The 19,477-nt window shown below is 45.3% G+C and overlaps 3 protein-coding genes across 4 annotated transcripts; 2 read left to right on the forward strand and 1 right to left on the reverse strand.

The window, feature by feature from the left end:
- Positions 1-2,278: 2,278 nt before the first annotated feature.
- On the forward strand, positions 2,279-4,145 carry LOC101763150 (GDSL esterase/lipase LTL1). Its single transcript, XM_004953056.4, has 5 exons — positions 2,279-2,606; positions 2,683-2,810; positions 2,916-3,158; positions 3,313-3,565; positions 3,685-4,145. Exons 1-5 carry the CDS (start codon positions 2,366-2,368, stop codon positions 3,918-3,920), a joined length of 1,101 nt encoding a protein of 366 aa, XP_004953113.1. The 5' UTR covers positions 2,279-2,365; the 3' UTR covers positions 3,921-4,145.
- Positions 4,146-4,264: 119 nt separating this feature from the next.
- LOC101763556 (ATP-dependent DNA helicase MER3 homolog) lies at positions 4,265-13,348 on the forward strand. Its single transcript, XM_004953057.3, has 27 exons — positions 4,265-4,609; positions 4,853-4,967; positions 5,225-5,408; positions 5,510-5,671; positions 5,765-6,002; positions 6,107-6,143; positions 6,224-6,270; positions 6,762-6,799; positions 6,928-6,949; positions 7,049-7,261; positions 7,421-7,577; positions 7,655-7,706; positions 8,678-8,749; positions 8,860-8,909; positions 9,030-9,147; positions 9,227-9,290; positions 9,371-9,454; positions 10,071-10,196; positions 10,274-10,470; positions 10,564-10,752; positions 10,836-11,084; positions 11,159-11,208; positions 11,315-11,332; positions 11,598-11,680; positions 11,775-12,051; positions 12,352-12,395; positions 12,514-13,348. Exons 2-27 carry the CDS (start codon positions 4,888-4,890, stop codon positions 13,332-13,334), a joined length of 3,672 nt encoding a protein of 1,223 aa, XP_004953114.1. The 5' UTR covers positions 4,265-4,609; positions 4,853-4,887; the 3' UTR covers positions 13,335-13,348.
- LOC101763964 (serine/threonine protein phosphatase 2A 55 kDa regulatory subunit B beta isoform) lies at positions 13,303-17,046 on the reverse strand. 2 transcript variants are annotated; one of them, XM_012843244.3, is made up of 13 exons: positions 16,740-17,046; positions 16,439-16,650; positions 16,207-16,329; positions 16,026-16,139; positions 15,767-15,858; positions 15,552-15,670; positions 15,309-15,432; positions 15,055-15,181; positions 14,881-14,949; positions 14,648-14,739; positions 14,464-14,541; positions 13,895-13,965; positions 13,303-13,777 (listed from the first exon to the last, which is right to left on the reverse strand). In XM_012843244.3, exons 1-13 carry the CDS (start codon positions 16,930-16,932, stop codon positions 13,638-13,640), a joined length of 1,554 nt encoding a protein of 517 aa, XP_012698698.1. In that variant the 5' UTR covers positions 16,933-17,046; the 3' UTR covers positions 13,303-13,637. The 2 variants fall into 2 exon arrangements, with proteins under 2 accessions (XP_012698698.1, XP_004953115.1); XM_004953058.4 differs by having other exon boundaries at positions 15,991-16,134; positions 16,740-17,045.
- Between the last annotated feature and the right edge of the window lie 2,431 nt (positions 17,047-19,477).

The following is a 19,477-nucleotide window of genomic DNA, read 5'->3' on the forward strand; positions in this document are numbered from 1 at the left end:
AGTTTCATGCACACTGTCTGTCGCACAGAATTCAATCCGGGTGAGATCTGAGTTTCTGACCAGTCCTCGCAGCTTCGTCACCTAACCACCCAACGGTGAAATACTGGATCCCCACAGCATGAGGTGGCCGGTAAATTCGCTTTCCTACAGTGCGTTCGCAACCCAGGTCAGAATTCCAGCAGGGGCACGCAGTACGGTCTGTCATACGCCAGTGCTCGGCCAGTCTCGGCGGTTTTTATTGCAGATACAGCAGGAGTACTGCAGCACGATCAGGGATTCAGGACGCTAGCACACCAATGAATGCAGCCGTTGCTCTTGCGTGGTGGAAGAACAGTCGTGCGAGCGCGCTTTCAAACACTCCTCGTTACTTCACTTCAATTCCCAGCTCGGGCCTTGTTTAGTTGCCCAACTTTAGACAACCCAAATTCCTGTAGCAACACTGTAGCGTTTCGTTTGTATTTGTGAATTATTGTCCAAACATTGACTAATTAGGCTCAAAAGATTCGTCTCGCAAAGTACAACAAAACTGTGCAATTAGTTTTTAATTTCGTCTACATTTAGTACTCCATACATGTACTGCAAGTTTGATGTGACGAAGAATCTTCTTTTTGCATAGTGCCAAAGTTGTAAGTTGGGGGTGAAGTAAACAAGACCTCGATTCCACCATGGCCATGGTAGAGCCGCCGCCCGCCGACAATCTCTTCAGACTTAAAAGAAACTACAGCAGTAGAAACTTAACACTCACATGCATTGTATGGTTCAGGGACTTCAGAGAATGTTAGGACGACGCTGGTGAAGAGTTGTGATTTGTGAATTGGGATCCAGCAGTACGCGAAACTGTGGTACCGCGATGGATTTTCAAGACGGCGTCGTTTCAGCTTTTAACATTCTACCCCACCGCTTTATGGATTTCACATGGCGTGCTAGTTTAACTTTGCCCATGGAGCGGCCCTGGTAGCACCATAAATGAAAAAGTGGGGGTAAATACTGTAAATGGACTGGAAGCAGGTGTATCTTTCTGGTAAGTTTCTGATGGTAGGTGTCGGTTGAATCGCCCCTGTTCTACCGAAATTGAATGGGTGACCAAACTCGGTCTACTTGCATGCGCGGTACATTGATTTTGGCGAGACAGCAAAGATGGTAGGAACGCCTCTGGCAGATGCGCTCTAGGAACTTTAATTTTGCCTGTACGTGAATCGATCTCGTTTTCCACCTTCACAACAGAATTGTTGGGCGGATCACGAATTGGTAAAAAGAAAAACCTGAATATTTTACAGACGAAAAACTCATGCTGAACATTTATCCGTCCATCGATTCAGGGGGTGTTTGGTTCCCTTTGCTTATTTTTAAGTAAGTGTCACATCAATGTTTAGATACTAATTAGGAGTATTAAACGTAGGCTATTTACAAAGCCCATTACATAAGTAGAGGCTAAACAGCGAGACGAACCTATTAAGCCTAATTAATCCATCATTAGCAAATGTTTACTGTAGCAACGCATTGTCAAATCATGGACTAATTAGACTTAATAGATTCGTCTCGCCGTTTAGCCTCCACTTATGTAATCGGTTTTGTAAATAGTCTACGTTTAATACTCCTAATTAGTATATAAACATTCGATGTGACGGGTGCTTAAAAATAAGCAAACGAACCAAACCAGGCCTCAGTGATTGCTGAAAAACAACTTTGTAAATAGTGAACGAATTTTCACAACATTATGCAACTAATAATGAACTAATGGCAAATTTGGAGTTAACTAGCGACCGTTCTTCTCCTAATTTCACAAACTTTTCTTACAGCATGCTCTATTTTATGGAACGAGTACGAAAAATCGTATGCTTCATCAGTAGAACGAATTAATCTACCAGATTGGTTTTAGCATGCATTAACCCCTTCTTAAATAACTGAGAAAGGTCTCTTTCACTGACGCCAAACAGCACAAACGACGAAAGATTTAAACAGATTTTCGATCGTACTCCTACGAGTGTTAATATCAGCAATTAACAACTCGTATCCAAATCATAAGATCACTCTGGCAGTGCAACCCATTCTTATTGGTTGTAGAACAAAAAGCTTCTGTGTCCTATCCTGCAACCACACAGACTGGCACGGGCTCCTGCTGGGCTAGCTGTTGGGGCACATGATCCAAGGCAGCCACACAACCACCTCGCATGTGTGCATTTGCTAGGGGTGGCCAGTGAGAGCTGTGTCCTTCAGCTTGGTGCAATGCAAGATGGCGATCGAGGACGTCCTCTTCCTCTATAAATCACGCGATCGCCACCTCCAGCAGCCTCCCTGAGCACGCGCAGGCCGCCGTTCACTTGGCCATTCCTCTCGTAGCTTAGCGTCTGACGAGACTTGCACGATGGACGCTGCTCCTGCGCCTCTGCTCGTCTCCATCCTCTGCCTGCTGGCGGCTGCCGCGCCGCCGGCGGCGTCCGCGGCGCGGGCCTTCTTCGTGTTCGGCGACTCCCTCGTGGACAACGGCAACAACAACTACCTGCTCACCACGGCGCGCGCCGACGCGCCGCCCTACGGCATCGACTTCCCCACGCACCGCGCCACGGGGCGCTTCTCCAACGGGCTCAACATCCCCGACATCATCAGTAAGAGAACCAGTGCCTCTACTACTTGATCAGCTTGGTGTGCTACGTACTGCACTGCACTGACATTTGGTTTCAGGCGAGCACCTCGGTGCTGAACCTGCGCTGCCGTACCTGAGCCCGGAGCTCCGAGGGGAGAAGCTGCTCGTCGGCGCCAACTTCGCGTCGGCCGGCGTCGGGATCCTCAACGACACGGGGATACAATTCGTACGTCTCAATTCTATCTTAACTTGTCGCTGCCCTGTCACGAATACTCTCCAAATAATTCTGACGCCCATGCGTCGTGATGCATGCGTGTGGCCGATCGAGCAGGTGAACATCATCCGGATCGGCGACCAGCTGCAGTACTTCCGGGAGTACCAGCGGAAGCTGAGGGCCCTCATCGGCGAGGAGCAGGCGGCGCAGCTGGTGAACCAGGCCCTGGTGCTCATCACCCTCGGCGGCAACGACTTCGTCAACAACTACTACCTGGTGCCCATGTCCGTGCGCTCGCGCCAGTATGCGCTCCCGGACTACGTCCGCTTCATCGTCTCCGAGTACCGCAAGATCCTCTTGGTAAGTAAATCCATTCTCTCGTCTCCACGCAGCTGTACAATTCACTCCGGGCACGCCGCGCCATGTGCGCTGCACCGCCTCCATCAGTTCAGTAGGCGAGAGTCACCTGTGTGCTCGGCACCGACTGATCCGCGTGCATCGTGTGTGTGTGCAGAGGCTGTACGAGCTGGGCGCGCGGAAGGTGATCGTGACGGGGACGGGGCCGCTGGGGTGCGTGCCGGCCGAGCTGGCGCTGCACAGCCAGAACGGCGAGTGCGCCACGGAGCTGACGCGCGCCGTGAACCTCTTCAACCCGCAGCTGGTGGACATGGCGCGGGGGCTCAACCGCGAACTCGGCGCCGACGTCTTCGTCACCGCCAACACCCTCCGCATGAACTTCGACTACATCAACAACCCGGAGAGATTCGGTGAGTAGTCGTCACGTGCTGCGGCCGAACCCAAGATTTTTTTTCCAGATCCGGCATGGGAAATCAAGCGGCGCTCGGGTTGGTGACTTGATCGATCCTCTTGTGCTTTCTTCATGCAGGGTTCACGAACGTGCAGGTGGCGTGCTGCGGGCAGGGCCCGTACAACGGGATCGGGCTGTGCACGCCGGCGTCCAACGTGTGCAACAACCGGGACGTGTTCGCCTTCTGGGACGCGTTCCACCCCACGGAGAGGGCCAACCGCATCATCGTCGGCCAGTTCATGAACGGCGACACGGACTACATGCACCCCATGAACCTCAGCACCATCCTCGCCATGGACCGGGAGGGGCTCTAGATTTTTTTTCTAGCGTCATCAGCCGGCCGGCCACGAGTTTATATACGTACATGTCACGTGCCGATCGAGCACACTATGTCCTGCACGGTGGCAGCATAAATTTGATTGGTGTCGTGACACAATTGAGTTTGACAGTGTTTTCCTTGATCTGTCATGGATTTAACGGGAATTAGTAATTGGTTGGGATTGGTACTTTCGAGTTATGCATTGTGCTGTGGTGCCTAATTTGTTGGTGTCAGTTGTATCAAGTGAAATGGCCATTGGAAAATTTTTTAAAAAAAAAAGAAGAAGAAATGATCTTCAGGGTCGTGTCTCGTGCATGCTGGAAGTCTGGAACCCTGCACGGCTGCTGGCTGCACGTCTGGACCTGACCTTTTCGGCAGAGCCGTCAGCCACTCAGCCACTCAGCCGTGCCAAACAACGCATCCCGCCTGCAAAACCCACGGCAAAATTTGAATCGCTTCCTGCTCACAAACGTCTCCCCTTCCTCCAGTCCTCCTCGAGGCGCCACCGAACTAACGCCATAAGCCCAGCGCGCGTCTCCTCCCGCTGCTGCGCTCACAGCTAAGGCCCCTCGCGAAGCAAGCAGGCGGCTCCTCTGATCCTCTCCTCCTCCCCGCCGTCTCGTCGGCAGCCGCTTCCGCATCTCGCTGCGCTCTCCTCCGACCCGATCCCGCACCCATCAGCGAGTAAGTGCGCCCTTCCCCCGCTCGTCTCCAACCTCTCGCTCCCGCCCGCCGATTCGGCCGCGTAACCCCCCGCCGGGTCCGCTCCCAGCGGGCGGCGCCGCGCGCAAGGTGTTCGACTATACTCCCCGCGATGGATTCCTCGCCACTGATCGCTCGGATTTTCTCATCATCGAACGCTCTGTTTTTTTTTTCCGCCACCGATCACCAGCTGGATTGCTCACCCCGATCACTTGAATTCTGCAGGAGGCGAGTCTGTGCGGCTTAGCGTCCGACCGACGATGGGATCTCTCGTCGACCCGTACGCGCTACGCTGTGTCTCCGATCTGCCCCCGCCATTCCGCCCCGTGTTTGGGTTCAGGTGCGACCCGTGTGCTGATCATTCAAGCTCTGCGTTTACTTTTTGGTGTTCATACGGAGTGTTTCTGCACTGCTGTGTTTGTTCAGTTGTGTGATTGCAGCACCCCCTTGTAGATGATTCGAATTGAGTAATAGTCTCGCACATTGCATGAGATTACAGTGGTAACAACTTGAGAGTTGAGATTATGGGAAATATGAAGCCATTTTGATCGACTGCTGTAAGGGTAGGATTTTATTAACATTTTGGTTTCTCTGCAGATACTTCAATTCCTTGCAGAGCGAGTGCTTCCATGTGTGCTTCTTCTCAGATGTGAACATGGTTATCTCTGCACCTACTGGGAGTGGGAAGACCGTGCTGTTTGAGCTCTGCATCCTGAGGCTCCTCTCTAGGTTCCTTTCACCAGACCTGAGGTTCAATTTGGTTAAAGGAACTCTGAAAACAGTATGTGCCTTCTGACTGCCTTTCCTCAAAAAGCATAGGGGGCTTATAATGTAAATGGGGTTTTAGGGTTCTGATAGTTCTTCACTGGAATGGCACTGCAGATCTACATTGCACCCTCCAAGGCGCTAGTGCAGGAGAAGCTGCGGGACTGGAACACGAAGCTGGGCCCATTGGGGATCAATTGCTTGGAGATGACTGGTGACAATGAATTCTACAACAATAAAGCCATACACGATGCTGATTTGATCCTCACCACTCCTGAGGTCTATGTCACTACTTATTTTGATATGTGGAAGTTAAGATGATAGCTTGCTAACCAATTTCTTGCATTCTCGCTGAAATTGTAATACATGCAGAAGTTTGATTCTATGAGCCGACATGGTGTAAGAGATGGTAGATTGGGTTTCTTCAGTGACATTGCTCTTGTCCTTATTGATGAAGTTCACCTTCTCAATGATCCACGTGGAGCTGCATTGGAAGCAGTTATCAGTAGAATTAAAATGCTTTCGCGACAGGGCAACATGAAATCTTCTCCTTTGGCTAATGTTCGATTCATAGCTGTTTCTGCCACTATCCCTAATATTGAGGACATAGGTTTGTAAATCTCTGCAGTATGTTCTTAACATACTATTTACCTTTCCATATCACACACTCCAATAAAGGAAATTATGTTTCTCATTAACATTGTAAAATTTCAGCGGAGTGGCTCCTAGCACCCCCAGAAGGAGTTAAAAGGTGACTAACAAAATTTACTTGAGGATTTTATGGAGTACTCCCAATAAATTTAACTTATCTGTGGTATGCTGCTTTTGCAGATTTGGAGAAGAAATGAGGCCAGTGAAGTTGACAACCAAGGTCTTTGGTACGATTTTCCTATATACTAGAATCTAGGCTAGCAAATGTCATGTACTCGTACATAGCAAAACCTGATAAAATACTTTGCCAACCCTTAAGATTAGCTATCCTGGAACTGCTCAGACTTAATTATGATGCAGCAAACTATTCAACTAATCTGGCAGCAAATGCTCTCCCTATCATGTGTTGCCTTGAAGGATCAACGCCAAGTCATTAAAGGCTAGGTTGTTCCAATTTCCATCAACAATGATTTGACTGTTTTTCTATGCCACAAATTACATTGGATTTACTTATGTCAAAACACCTGTGTGTATGAAATAGCCACGATTTTCTCAGCCATAGAATTAACCTGCGTTTTTATGCTACTAGGTAAAATTATGAACATATATATACATGCTGTACTAATTGCCTAATACCTTTCCAATGATCTTTCAGCTGCCACTTCATCAGCAATTTCTGTGCTGCTAATTCTTTCTTTTTTACTATTGTGCTATTTAGGTTATGCTCCAGCTAAAAACGACTTCCTTTTTGAGAGGGTATGCATCTTTACAATCCCAACGTTCTTTCTTTCACAATTAGAGGAGGAAATTAGTGGTGAGTTTTAAGCATTCAATTAAAGTTCGATTCTGACCACTTAATTCCTTTTCTTTCGTTCAACTTGTAGAGGTTGCAAAGTTTTATTTACGGTAAGTAACATCCCCCCATCCCTCAATTGCATTGCACATCATGCAAATTACAGTATCAGAATTTCAGTACTAAAAATAGAAATGAAATACTGATTACAGATATCCTGATGCAACATTCAAGAGGGAAGTCTGCACTTGTTTTCTGTTCTACAAGAAAAGGTGCACAGGAAGCAGCGCAGTGCCTTTCACAAACTGGAGCATCGCTTGGGTATTCGAATCCATTTATGCAATCAATGCAGCAGTATGAACATCTAAGGGAGGCTTCTCTAACCTGTAGTGACAAGCAACTGCAGGCTTGCATTGTACATGGAGGTTGTCTGGAAATCTTGTTCCCTAGGCACCCATAATACCTTCCTTAACTTTGCAACCTCCAATTTTTTAGTTGTCTTTTTGATACCCATGCTAGGTGATACACTTGGCCTAAAAACTTTAATGGAATGCTTAACTGATGTGATCCTATTCCATTTTCAGTTGGTTTTCATAATGGTGGTCTTTGCTTAAAAGATCGGAATCTTGTTGAGGGTCTTTTTCTCAAGGGTGATCTTCAAATTCTATGCACAACAAATACTTTGGCGCATGGTGTCAACTTACCAGCACATACAGTTGTCATAAAGTCAACACAATTTTTGTGAGAATAAAATTTAGATATGGCATCAATTAACTTGATCTACACTTCTAGTTTCTGACATCGATTCTATTCTGCAGCAACAAAGAGAAAGGCCTATATGTAGAATATGAGAGGTCCATGGTGCTTCAGGTGTACTACTAAGTCTCAATATGTCCTATAAACTATTATTGTTGATATACAATAATAAATATTCCATCTCGCTTCACATCTTACTGTGATTTTGTGTGGTTAAAATATAGCTTCAATGTTGTATGTCCATTGCTATATTTCTTTTACTTCTGTCTAAACTAATAGGTCAGGTTTGAGGCATAAAAACTACTGAATTTGTTTCTGTGATTGTAACTCAAATGCTAAAATCTTTATTAGAAGGTGGTTCTGAAATACATCATTGGCATTTCTGTATCGAAAGAGCAGGAGTACTGGATATGTTAACTTATCTATATAGGTTGAATTTTACGTATACTGAAAAACTTCAATGAATTAAGTGCTGTAGTTAATTAATTTATATCTTTGCTACCTGGAAAAAAGGCATTCATTTATGAAGTGGCTCTACATTTGTACATTCATTTACCAAGACTCTTATATTTCTGTTTATTTCTTGACTTCGAGCCCTGCATCTTCTTCAATCAAAGCGGGGTGCGGTCTGCTCCTTCCCGTCAAGTTTTTTTTTTCTGTTTATTTCTTGACTGGATTATGTAGTTCAGTTCACTAGTGGCTCTGCTTATGCTTGTACTGTAATTAATTTTGTTGTAATCTGTTGTTTATCAAACAACAGTAGTTCCCTAAAATAACATCAACATCAACATGAAAATCTAAGACGGTATTGAAATTTACATATATATAAAATACAAATTGAACAGTAAAAGTTAGCACATTTAGTAATTTCACTACTCCCTCCTTCCCAAATTGTAGGTCGTTTTGGCTTTTCTAGGTGCATAGTTTTTGCTATGCACCTAGATGCATAATACTATCTATGAGACTATGAACCTAGGAAAGCCAAAATGACATACAATTTGAAACGGAGGGAGTATTAAATATAAAACATACTATATGATTATTCTCTTATTTCTGACAAAGCTTCTGTTTTTGATGATCTGCAGATGTGTGGGAGGGCTGGACGCCCACCATTTGATGATACTGGAACAATTATAATTATGACAAGAAGAGAAACAGTAATTCGTCCTGTGTTTTCACTCTTATAGATTTCGTGAATTGTGACATATTTTGACAGGAAAATATTTCCTGGGTTATTGGACTAACATGCTGTAAGTTTTCCTTTTAGGTTCATCTATATGAGAACCTTCTAAATGGATGTGAAATGGTGGAGTCTCAGTAAGTGCTTCATGTGTAATCAGAAACTAGTGTTTTATGTGATATTTCACCTAAAAGATGACTATGATATGCACTGCATACAATTTTATACTTCTGACCAAGTATTTATACTATCACCAGGTTGCTGCCATGTGCAGTGGAGCATCTAAATGCAGAAATTGTTCAGCTGACAGTAGCTGACATAAGTTTGGCAATTGAGTGGATCAAGTGCTCATATTTGTACATCAGGATAAAGAAGGTATGGATACACTCTTGTTTAACATTTAAAATCTATGTAATTTAATGAATGTAGTAACTTTAATGAAATATATTGCTAGAATCCTGAGAACTACGGAGTTAAGAGGGGGACTCCTAGAGATCTCCTTGAAAAGCAAATTCAAGGTAACTCCTTTTGGACTTTGTTGGCTTGATGATTCTATTATGATGCCTTATGCTTTGATCCTAAGCAATCTAATATACAGGTATATGTGTTGAGAAGATTCATGAGTTGGTAGAGTATGGACTGATTTTGACAGATGAATACGCTTTCCTTCTACAACCATTAGGTAAAGTTTTCTTCTGTAAAACACTATGCAGATGCAGAAATTACAATCAGAAGATGTCATATACTGCAATGCTCAATCTTTAGTGATAAAATACTGCCTTTTTTTGTTGCACCGTACCCTTTATGCATTGGGTGCACCCAGCCCAGGATGCAAAACAAACTGTAGACTAAAATATATGTTATATATATCAACCAGCCAGATCCATGACTATATTGGTCTGGATACGTTGTCCTTATCCCATGATCTGGGTTTGTTGGATTTGTATGTCTAAATCCCCAGGGTTCCCATATGAAAATGGGGCACCCTATTTCACAGTTCTAATACTGTGCCGATTCCTTCAGAACATTCTGATAATGACATGCATACACCTTATCTCTTCCTCCTCCCAACTCTGAGGGTTGACATGCAGCCATGCAGGAATGTTACTTGGAGTCTAACATTATGTGATAACCAGGATTATTATTCGATTATTTTGAATCCATTTTCCCTCAAATATATATTTTCCTGCTATTTAGGGATGGTAGTATTCCAATTAATCACTCCATTCGCATGTGTCTATTTTGCAATTTTTCATCAAAAGGACTCTCTTTTAAGATCTATAATTGTTCATACTCAGAACCTGGGAAGCTGATGGCAAAATTCTACCTGAAGTTTGATACAATGAAGCTTATCGTCAAAGCTTCTGCCTGTTGCAGTTTGGAAGATTTATTGCATATCATCTGTCACTCTGCAGAGATTACTTGTAGGTAGTTGCACATGTTTTGAATTAATTATTAAGCGTCAATCATATTAATTTTATTTATGTTTTGGTATATCAAGGGATCCAACTACGCCGAAATGAGAAGAAGGTTCTAAATGACATAAACACTGACAAAGATGGTAGACTCCTCTTCCATATTGTCATGGAGAATGGAAAAAAGAAGAAGCGTGTTCAGACAAGAGAAGACAAAATATTCTTGCTAGCAAATGACTGCTTAACTGGGGATCCCCTGATCCATGATTTATCCCTCAACCAGGTTGTTTGTTTGTCTAATTTAAAATACCTCTTGATTTTCACCCCTGCTATGTTGACTTAAGTGAGCTTCGACTTAAGTGAGCTTCCCGTGCAGGAGATGAATTCAATATGCTCAAATGGATGTAGGATTGCCAGGTGCATGAGAGAATACTTTATATACAAAAAGAGTTACAGATCTGCTATAAATTCTATGATCCTTGCAAATAGTCTACATCAAAAGCTTTGGGAGAGGAGTCCATTTCTTCTGAAACAACTGCCTGGGATTGGAATTGTAACAGCAAAGGTTATTAATTTTCTTATTGTTATGTAGACACTTCTCTATCCGCAGCCTGCATAATTAATGCTTGAGTTGATCACTTGCCACAGGCTCTGAAGAGTGCTGGAATTTGTGACTTTGACACCTTGGCAGCTGCTGATGCTAGAAAGATAGAATCAGTAACAGGGCGCAATTATCCATTTGGCAATCATATAAAGGAATTAATGTCATCATTACCACCCAAAATTGACATACACATAGAGGATGCTGGAAACAGACTGGGGAAATCGACCATTACTGTAACACTGACTCGTCTATCACAGGCAATTCAATCCAATAAACGCAATTTTGCTGACATGGTACCCTATCAGCTTTGCTTCCAAACATTTAGTGCTTTTAATACCTACTAAGTTTTATAATATTCTTTTGTCAGGTTGTGGGCTCGGAGGAAGACAATGTGATCCTCTTTCATGAGAAAATAAGGTCAGTGTACCCCCTCCTTTCTTTGTCAAACTGATACCTTTGACAATTTTTTCTTCTTCTACTGATGTGGATGGTTGTTTGTTGTTCTTATGGTTGTTGCCACCAGGACTCAAGAATTCCACAGGTAACACTTTTCAACTTTATTATTCCAGGATATGTTTGACCATTCTTCTTCACCGTCAAATGAGAGGGATATAACATCATCTGAACAAATAAGCTGAAGTAGCATTATTTCATATAACAGATGAACAGATCACAATGATAGCAAAAATGAACAAATTGGGACTAATATCATTATAGAAGTATCTAGCTGCGCTCTCAGATACCTAAGTTTAATCCTAAGTTGTTCAGGGTTCCTCAGTCCTCACTGCCAATTTGTTAAAATGCAGCCCATATTCTGTAAAAGTTTTTGTGCCATGCCCCCCGAATGCACGGGTCACTCTGAAGGCTGATCTAATATTTGAAGAATATGGTAATATCACCAACCAAGAATGCTTTCTTTAAAACATTTAATACACACATCATGTGTATGCTCACACTGTTTACGCTTCCATTTTATGTTGAAGTTGGTCTTGATGTGCACAAGAAGCATATAATCAGCAGGGAAGATGATTTGCATGTCACCAAAGCGCATGGGATAGATAAGGCTGAACCCACATACAATCTTCCTGCAGAGATTTGTTTGGTTAGCTCCAGAACAATTCGAACAAGCCGATCTCAGTCTCGCACTGAACAGAGCCCTCTTTCCAAAGAGGTATATGTCATAGAAGATGATGCTGTCACTGCTCTCGAGAAAGCTGATAATGTACAAGGAACCAGAAAATTTAACAACTTGGCTTCACTGTAAGTGGTTAATCTTTGTTTTTTTTCTTTTGCTGGCCAATGATTTGGGAATTAATTGCCAGACATCAGCATAAACCAAAATACTAATCAAACTGGGGAATATCCAATCTGTAGTTTCCAAATATCTGGAAGGTTGGAATTAGTCATTATGTTACTTCACAGCTACAAGTGAAAAAAATTCAGCACGTATCAAATTAGCAGTTACTTCACAACTCTGTACTTATTTAGTCTATATCAATCAATCCATGTTTTCTGAACCTTAGGTGAGTATTTTGTAACATGGTATTTTCATTATTACAGGGAGGTCCCCAGCTTTGATCTGCTGTCTGAGGAAGAGTACGGAGGTAAGACAATGCTGCGAACAGTATATAGCTATGTGCACTTTATGCTTCATTCGTGCTCCTTCCTTTGAAATCTAGTATTTTATTATTAGCTTGCTGAAATGTGCATTATCGTGTTTAGATATGCAAGCTGCTGCATCAACTCCTGAACCAGCAGAGGCAGAATGCATAAGTGCCACAAGCAACACGATCTTTGATCACATACGCAAGAAATCCAAAGATTTCCCCACTCTGGTGCTGTCAAAATCCATGGATAGCTCTTATGAACCTCTGATACTGAAGAAGATGAAAACATCAAGAGACCAGTTTGGGGTAGAACAGAGCAGTCTGCACACGGGCGGGGTCACGCCAATGGATTCTGAACCTGCTGAGCCTAGGGTCTCTCCAACCAATATGCTGTTTACTGGCAAAAGGAACAGCCCATCTGAGAAGAAGATAATGACAACGCCAGGCGAAAGCCCTCTTCGGTTTTCTGGTGAAAATGACAGCCCATTGGAGAAGAGCAAGATCCTGATCAACGCTCCAGCTGAAAACTCTCATCTCCAACTTGCAGCCAAACGTGGCAGCCCATCTGAGAAGAGCAAGATGACGACAACTCTAGATGAATGCTCTCTTGGGCTTGCAGGTGGAAAGGACCGCCCGCTGGAGAAGAGCAACATCCTGATCAGAACTCCAGTTGAAAATCCTTTCGAAAAAGGAACTCCAGCCGAAAACTCTCCTCAGTTTGCAGCTAAACGTGACAGCCCATCTGAGAAGAGGAAATTCAGCTTCAGCAGTTCCCTTCCATGCTTCCAGGCTGAGCAATGCACAAAGCAAGAAGTCCGAGCTGCATATCAACCCTTCAATATTGAGGAATATGTCAAGGATATATTGCGGAAACCAAAGGATAGCGAGAACGGCGACTCTTTTCTTAATTGTAGGAGCGTCTTTTCCTTTCTCTGATTTGCTGGGAGATCTTGAACAATGTACATTCAGTTATTGTGCTCAAAACACGCACTGTAACGTGGCAACGCATCTCCTTTTCTGGGCACGAACAGTTATGAATGCTACTCTGCAATTTGCTCTGTAATAAATATTCCCTCTGTCCCAAATTACTATTCGTTTGGGTTTTTTAGATTTATAGCTTTTGTTATGCACCTAGATTTGTTATGCACCTAGATGGTACATAATATATCTAGATACGTAGCAAAAGTCATATACATAGAAAAGTCAATTTGGGACGGAGGGAATATGACATTAGTGTGCTTATCTATGGTACATGTACAAGCTGTTATTGGCTGCACAAACGATGAAGTTTTCCATCGGGTGCCACGCTATATGTGTGACCCTTGATGCCATGTTGCATGGCATTTCCTCCTTGCCGTCTGACCTCGGACCATCCTGACCTGCACGACAAGCAGACAAGAGATTTTCAAGAGCACACTATGAGCTCCGGCAATAACTTCGCCGAGACATTAACTGAAAGCACAAATGGAGAACTTGGCAAATGGCTGTTTCCGAACCTTTTCTACCAACTCCAAGAGAGAAACTGCTGAAGAGCACCGGAATCTTTGTAGGAGCATGTGATTGTACCCTGTGGCGAAAGTGCAATGTTCAGTAGAGGGGCAAAAGGCATTCGCTGCTTTAGGGCCCTACTAAAGTTTAGCACCTATCACATCGAATGTTTGAATGCTAAGAAGTATTAAATATAGGCTAATTACAAAACTAATTGCACAGATGGAGTCTAATTCGCGAGACGAATCTATTAAGCCTAATTAGTCCATGATTTGACAATGTGGTGCTACAGTAACCATTTGCTAATGATAGATTAATTAGGCTTAATAGATTCGTCTCGTGAATTAGCACAGGGTTCTGCAATTAGTTTTATAATTAGCTCATGTTTAGTCCTCCTAATTAGCATCCGAACATCCGATGTGACACTGCTAAAGTTTAGCACCTAGTATCAAACACCACCTTAGTTTCATGTTATATTTGATAGCACATATCCGCAATATTTTTTTATGATAAACAGTACTCCAGATTGTCCTTTCAAAGCGAGAGATGGAAAAACATAGATGTTTGAAGCAAATACCTGTAAGGGTTGGTGCTAGCTTCCAACGTAGTGCCAGAGGTCTGCGCAGCAGTACGGGAGAAAACTTTGAACGTATTACTGCTTATCATAAGAGCCAGAAGAACGATGAGGAAATCAGGAAACGACCAAGGAGGGGAGAATGAGATCACTACACTCTGTGCTCATGCGTTTCAGTTGTGAGAACCTGTAAGATCCAGTGGCGAAGTAGCTCCCGTCCTTGCTGGCGCAGCAGCTGAACCGGTCAAAAATGTAGTCCTCGGTGTATAACTCTGACAGCTGCAGCATCAGCAGACAAGGAACATTTCTGATACTGTCATCTTTTATTTGAAATTTGGACAGATTCAATTGACAAACTGTTGAAGGCAACGTCTGATAATGAATTATTTCCATGTTGGATGAAGCATGAAGTATATGTACCTTTGGGCGAAGGAACTCGTGCACCTTGTATGTGGCGATGGGTGAGGTCTCCACCCGCAAGTCCCAGAGCTGCAAACAGTGAGGCTTCAGGGTGAACCGTTGCTGCGTTGCTGCTTGCTAACAACAGGTAGCTGCATAGTTGGTATGCTTGGAACAAATGGAGTTTCATAGCACCTTGAGGTTCATGTAGTCTCGAGTTAGAAGGCATCTTCCCTCGCCAGTGAACTTCAGATCGGTGGTGCAAGAGATTATCTCGGTGAAAAATGTGCTGGGCTGAGGTCGGCTCTGGCGATCCTTGAATCTGTTCAGTAAGCGATAGTTCAATTCAGGAGTGATGGTTTTAGTCTTGCAAAACGAGTGGCCTTAAGAAGCATAAGCGTCGAGAGTTGAGATCGAGGGGTGGTTGCGGAAATGCAGAGGGCACTCACGTTCTGACGCTCTGGTCGCACAGCGCCGACCGCCGCAGGTCGACCAGACGGACGAGGCCGCTGGAGCTGCCGTAGCCCAGCAGGCTGCAGGACGACGGGTGGAACTCGGCCGTGGTGATCACCTCTGGTTCATCATCCAGCATAGTCGAACGCAAGCGTCAGTTCTTGCTAGTGACCAATTGTTGACATTCACGAACTTGACAAGTGTTACTACTCGATGGTAAAAAAAAATGACCAAATCACCTACGAGATCCTCCATGTCCGCGGGCTTCTTGTCGACGATGTTAAAGCACTGGCTCGTCACCTCCAGGTGCCACAGATTGATCCTCAGGTCGTCCGCGGACACGAACGTCTCCCCGTCACTGTATGCACATTAACAAGTACTGCCATTGCTTTGCCTAGAAAAAAAATCAGAGGTCCAGGGGCAGAATGAACCTGCGAGAATAAGATTAGCCTACCAGTTATTCGAGATGGAGTTGATGTTGAACTCGTGAGCACGATCGAAGACTCTCCGGCACTTTGCAGAGTACCCATCTCCGACATCACCTATCTGATCGATCAAGCATGACAGAAAAAATTCATAAACATCTCAGTATCATTATCACCCAGTACTACATCGATCAAATGCGCCCGGCAGATCAAACACCACAACTACAAACGCTGAAGAATCCAGAGAGAAAACCTTTTCAATTAGCTCAGAGGAATCTGCAGACGAACCCCTGTGTTTCGTGGCCGCCCATTCAGAGTGCGGTTCTTGCAGAGGCAACGCCGAGGTGCTCCGGCGCCGCTCGCCGTCCCCTTTCTTCGGCGCCTTGCGTTCCGAGACCTGCCCTGAAGCAACAGCGTCATTATACTCGAATCCTTCTTCTGTCCGTGTCATTTATGCCGCGTTCGGTACCTTCCAGAGCTTGACGGTGCGGTCGTTCGCGGAGAGCATGCACAGGGAGCGGTGGTTCGGCCGCGCGCACCACCTCACCTTCTTGATCTTCTCGCCGATCTCCAGGCTGTGCAGCACGTCAAACTGTGTACCAAGTACCGGCAGGGGATCATCAACGGAGTGCGTGCGCTAGATTTACAGTAAGATTTCGCCCTGCTCATCTGATGAACAGCTCGATCGACCGGTGCCTCACCTCCGGCTCGTGGCTCTGGAACTCCATCGCGAAGCTGTACCTCGGCGGCGGCGCCACGGCGTAGTCCGTGCGCTCCAGCTCGGCACGAGGCCACGCCTGCGGGGGCGCGTCGTCGTCGTCGGTCCTTCGGAAGAGGATGACGCGCCCGGCGTGGTCACCGGCGGCCAGGTACTCGCCGCGGCCGTCGAACTCGATGGCCGAGATTTCGTCCGCTGCGACACGCGTGCAAGTAAAGCACTGATTATTTCATCTGCAACATACATGTGGGTTCTGACGTTTTGAGTTTGGCATTGACAGGTACCGTCATCTTGGAGTGCGGCCGGGCCGTTGCGGTGCCCCCCGGCGGCGGGCGCCGGCAGCTCGCCGAGGACCTGGGAGAACTTCCACTGGGGTAACTGGGAGGGCCGCGATTCTTGGTTGCCGGAAGACGAAGAGGAGGTCGGGGACGGGGTTATGGAGCTCGTGGTCCGCCGCCGCCTGCCGGCGCTGCTCATCGTCTCAGCCTATAGGATCATGTATCGGGAATGGACAGTGCTCTGGTTTTAGAGCATCCGTAGCCACTCGCCGGCTGTTATCTTCATCTGTTGTTGGCTCTTGCGCTTTTCCTGCCGAATCACCTATCGGCTATCGCCGTCGCAAAATGGTCATGAGCTGAGTTTAATAAAAAAAAAGGAGAGAGAAAAGGTGCAGCGAAAAATTCTCAGGCAAAGAAACCACAAATAACGTCACTCTTGTAAGCGGGCACTGCCCAGGCAGGCACAAGAGCAACTTCAAAAAGTTTTTAAAATATTCTTCTCCAAAACGAGGTATTGGAGGTTATGCTAAAAAAAAAACTTTCCCCTAAAAACATATCAATCCACACTGAAACGCTAAAAACTACCCTTAATAATTTTAAAAAGGCCACGTCGTCATTATTGGACCCTTAGCCTACCCACCTCCCGGCCCATGACACCAAGCACCTTCCTTCCCCTCTCGAAGCACTCCTAGCCCGAGGCCGTTGTTGCTGCCGCCGTCCGCCTCGGCAGCACGGTGGCGGCGCATGTGGCCACCGAGCGCCTGGCCAATGGCGAACTCGAGTGCAATGATCCTGACCCTGGAACAAACAGACAGCGTAGGTTGACAAGATTACTCATACCCTTTTGGCAAGTCATCCAGACCTCTCCAATGTCTAACATCTAATACCTGTAGGTGGTAGAGCTTACATATTGCATCAGGCAAAGGTTTATGCAAGTCAGAATCAAATCTCAGCTCTGAATAGCGAAGATGGATGAACTTTTTGACACTGGATAGCAAAATTTCAGCATTGAAGGGCATTGCTGATATCTTAAGTACTCGGATATAATGCAATTGATCCAGAATCTTCACAAATTTTGTCGAGAAGTTCTCATCATACACACCTACCAGCATTAAACTCTCCAAGCTTGTCAGGATAACATTATTCTGAATTTGATCTTGCTTTTCTTCAAAAGTTATACTACGTTCTATGTTTTGTTCATTATAAACCAACTCAGTCCAGATGCCAACATGACGAACTGATGGGAAGATTTTTTGAAGATCTGAGCCATCAACTGTAAGGCATTCATGTAGTGAGACTTCTCGTGCTACATCATGTATCAGATCATGTACAACAAAGTAGTGTTCATTCATCACTATCTAAAATTGAGATACTGCAACTGCACTTTTTATCTCCCCTTCATGAGATCTGAAGATCTGAAGAAAAGAAATTGAGAAGGGGCCAAAAATAAGTCTCCTTGGCTCCGTAGTTCCCCCGTTCTTGCAAAGGCTCGCTGGCGGACTGAGGAACAGACGGGAGGGAGGGAGGGCAAAAGGGGGTGTACCATCTCGTAGTACTTGAGCTCGTCGAGGTGCTTGGCCAGGTCGGCGGCCAGGCGCTGCATCTGGTTGATCTGCACCACCATCTGCTTTTTTTTTTGAACGAATGGGCACAAGACAGTGCCTATTTCATTGATAGAGTAGATTATTATAAGAGTGTTGCAATTATATTTCTCTTACGCGATTACTCTCTTGATAAGAAAAACGCTAAAGCTTTCGCCCCTGCTAAAATCCATGTGCCTGCTTCCTCTTTGATTTTGGCCAACAATGAGGTTGTGGCCATCTCATGATGGTTGAAAATTCGTCGATTCCGCTCCTTCCAGATTTCCCATATTATCAGCAGTGCCATAGAGCAAACTCCTTTCCGAGGGGCTTCGGTCCTTGTAGTCATATTCATCCACCATTCCAGGGTGTTGTCGGTTGGGGGCCATTCCGAGGGTTGTAGACTTGGTTGCGAAGCCCAAGTGGCAACAAGGCTCCATATTCGCTTGGTGTATCTGCACTGGGCCACTAGGTGGTGTGCTGTCTCTTGTTGTACACGGCATAAGGGGCAACCTGGGGAGTGAGGCCATCCTCGTCGCGCAAGTCGATCAGCTGTCCACACGCGGTTCTGTAGGATCAACCACGCGAAAAATTTGCACTTCGGAGGCGCCCATCATTTCCATATTGTTTTGTGGTGCGGTGCATAAGTGGATCCCAGGAACTGCGCCTTGTATGCTGATGCCGCTGAGTATTGTCCGTTTGGCGTGAATTTCCATCGAATTGTGTCTTCCTGTCGTGTTTGCAGCCTTACCGTTGTTACTAGACGCCAGAGTGTTACAAATTCTTGGAGGTGTTGCGTTGTCAGGCCAGCATGGATGTTTATGTCCGCCACCCAGCTACTGTTATGTAAGGCATCTTCCAATTTTTTATGCTTCCCCCTGATAGCATATATATGTTGGGCGCAATGTCCTTTGGCCTAGTTGCCTGTCCCCAGGCTGAGTGCCAGAAGCTTGTTTTGCGTCCATTGCCCACTATAATAGTTGTGCAAGCCGTGAACAAGCGTTGGTCAGAGTCGTCACATGGTATTCCCATTCCAATCCATGTTTTTCGCGGTGACTCCCACTCATGCTAGATCCATCGCAGTCTCAATGCTCTAGCAAATTTGTGGAGGTTCAGCACTCCTAGTCCGCCATTTTCTTTTGGTAAGCAGGATTTGATCCAATT

The sequence above is a fragment of the Setaria italica genome, chromosome I (assembly GCF_000263155.2).
Source record: "Setaria italica strain Yugu1 chromosome I, Setaria_italica_v2.0, whole genome shotgun sequence".
In the NCBI taxonomy this organism is placed as follows: Eukaryota; Viridiplantae; Streptophyta; class Magnoliopsida; order Poales; family Poaceae; genus Setaria; species Setaria italica.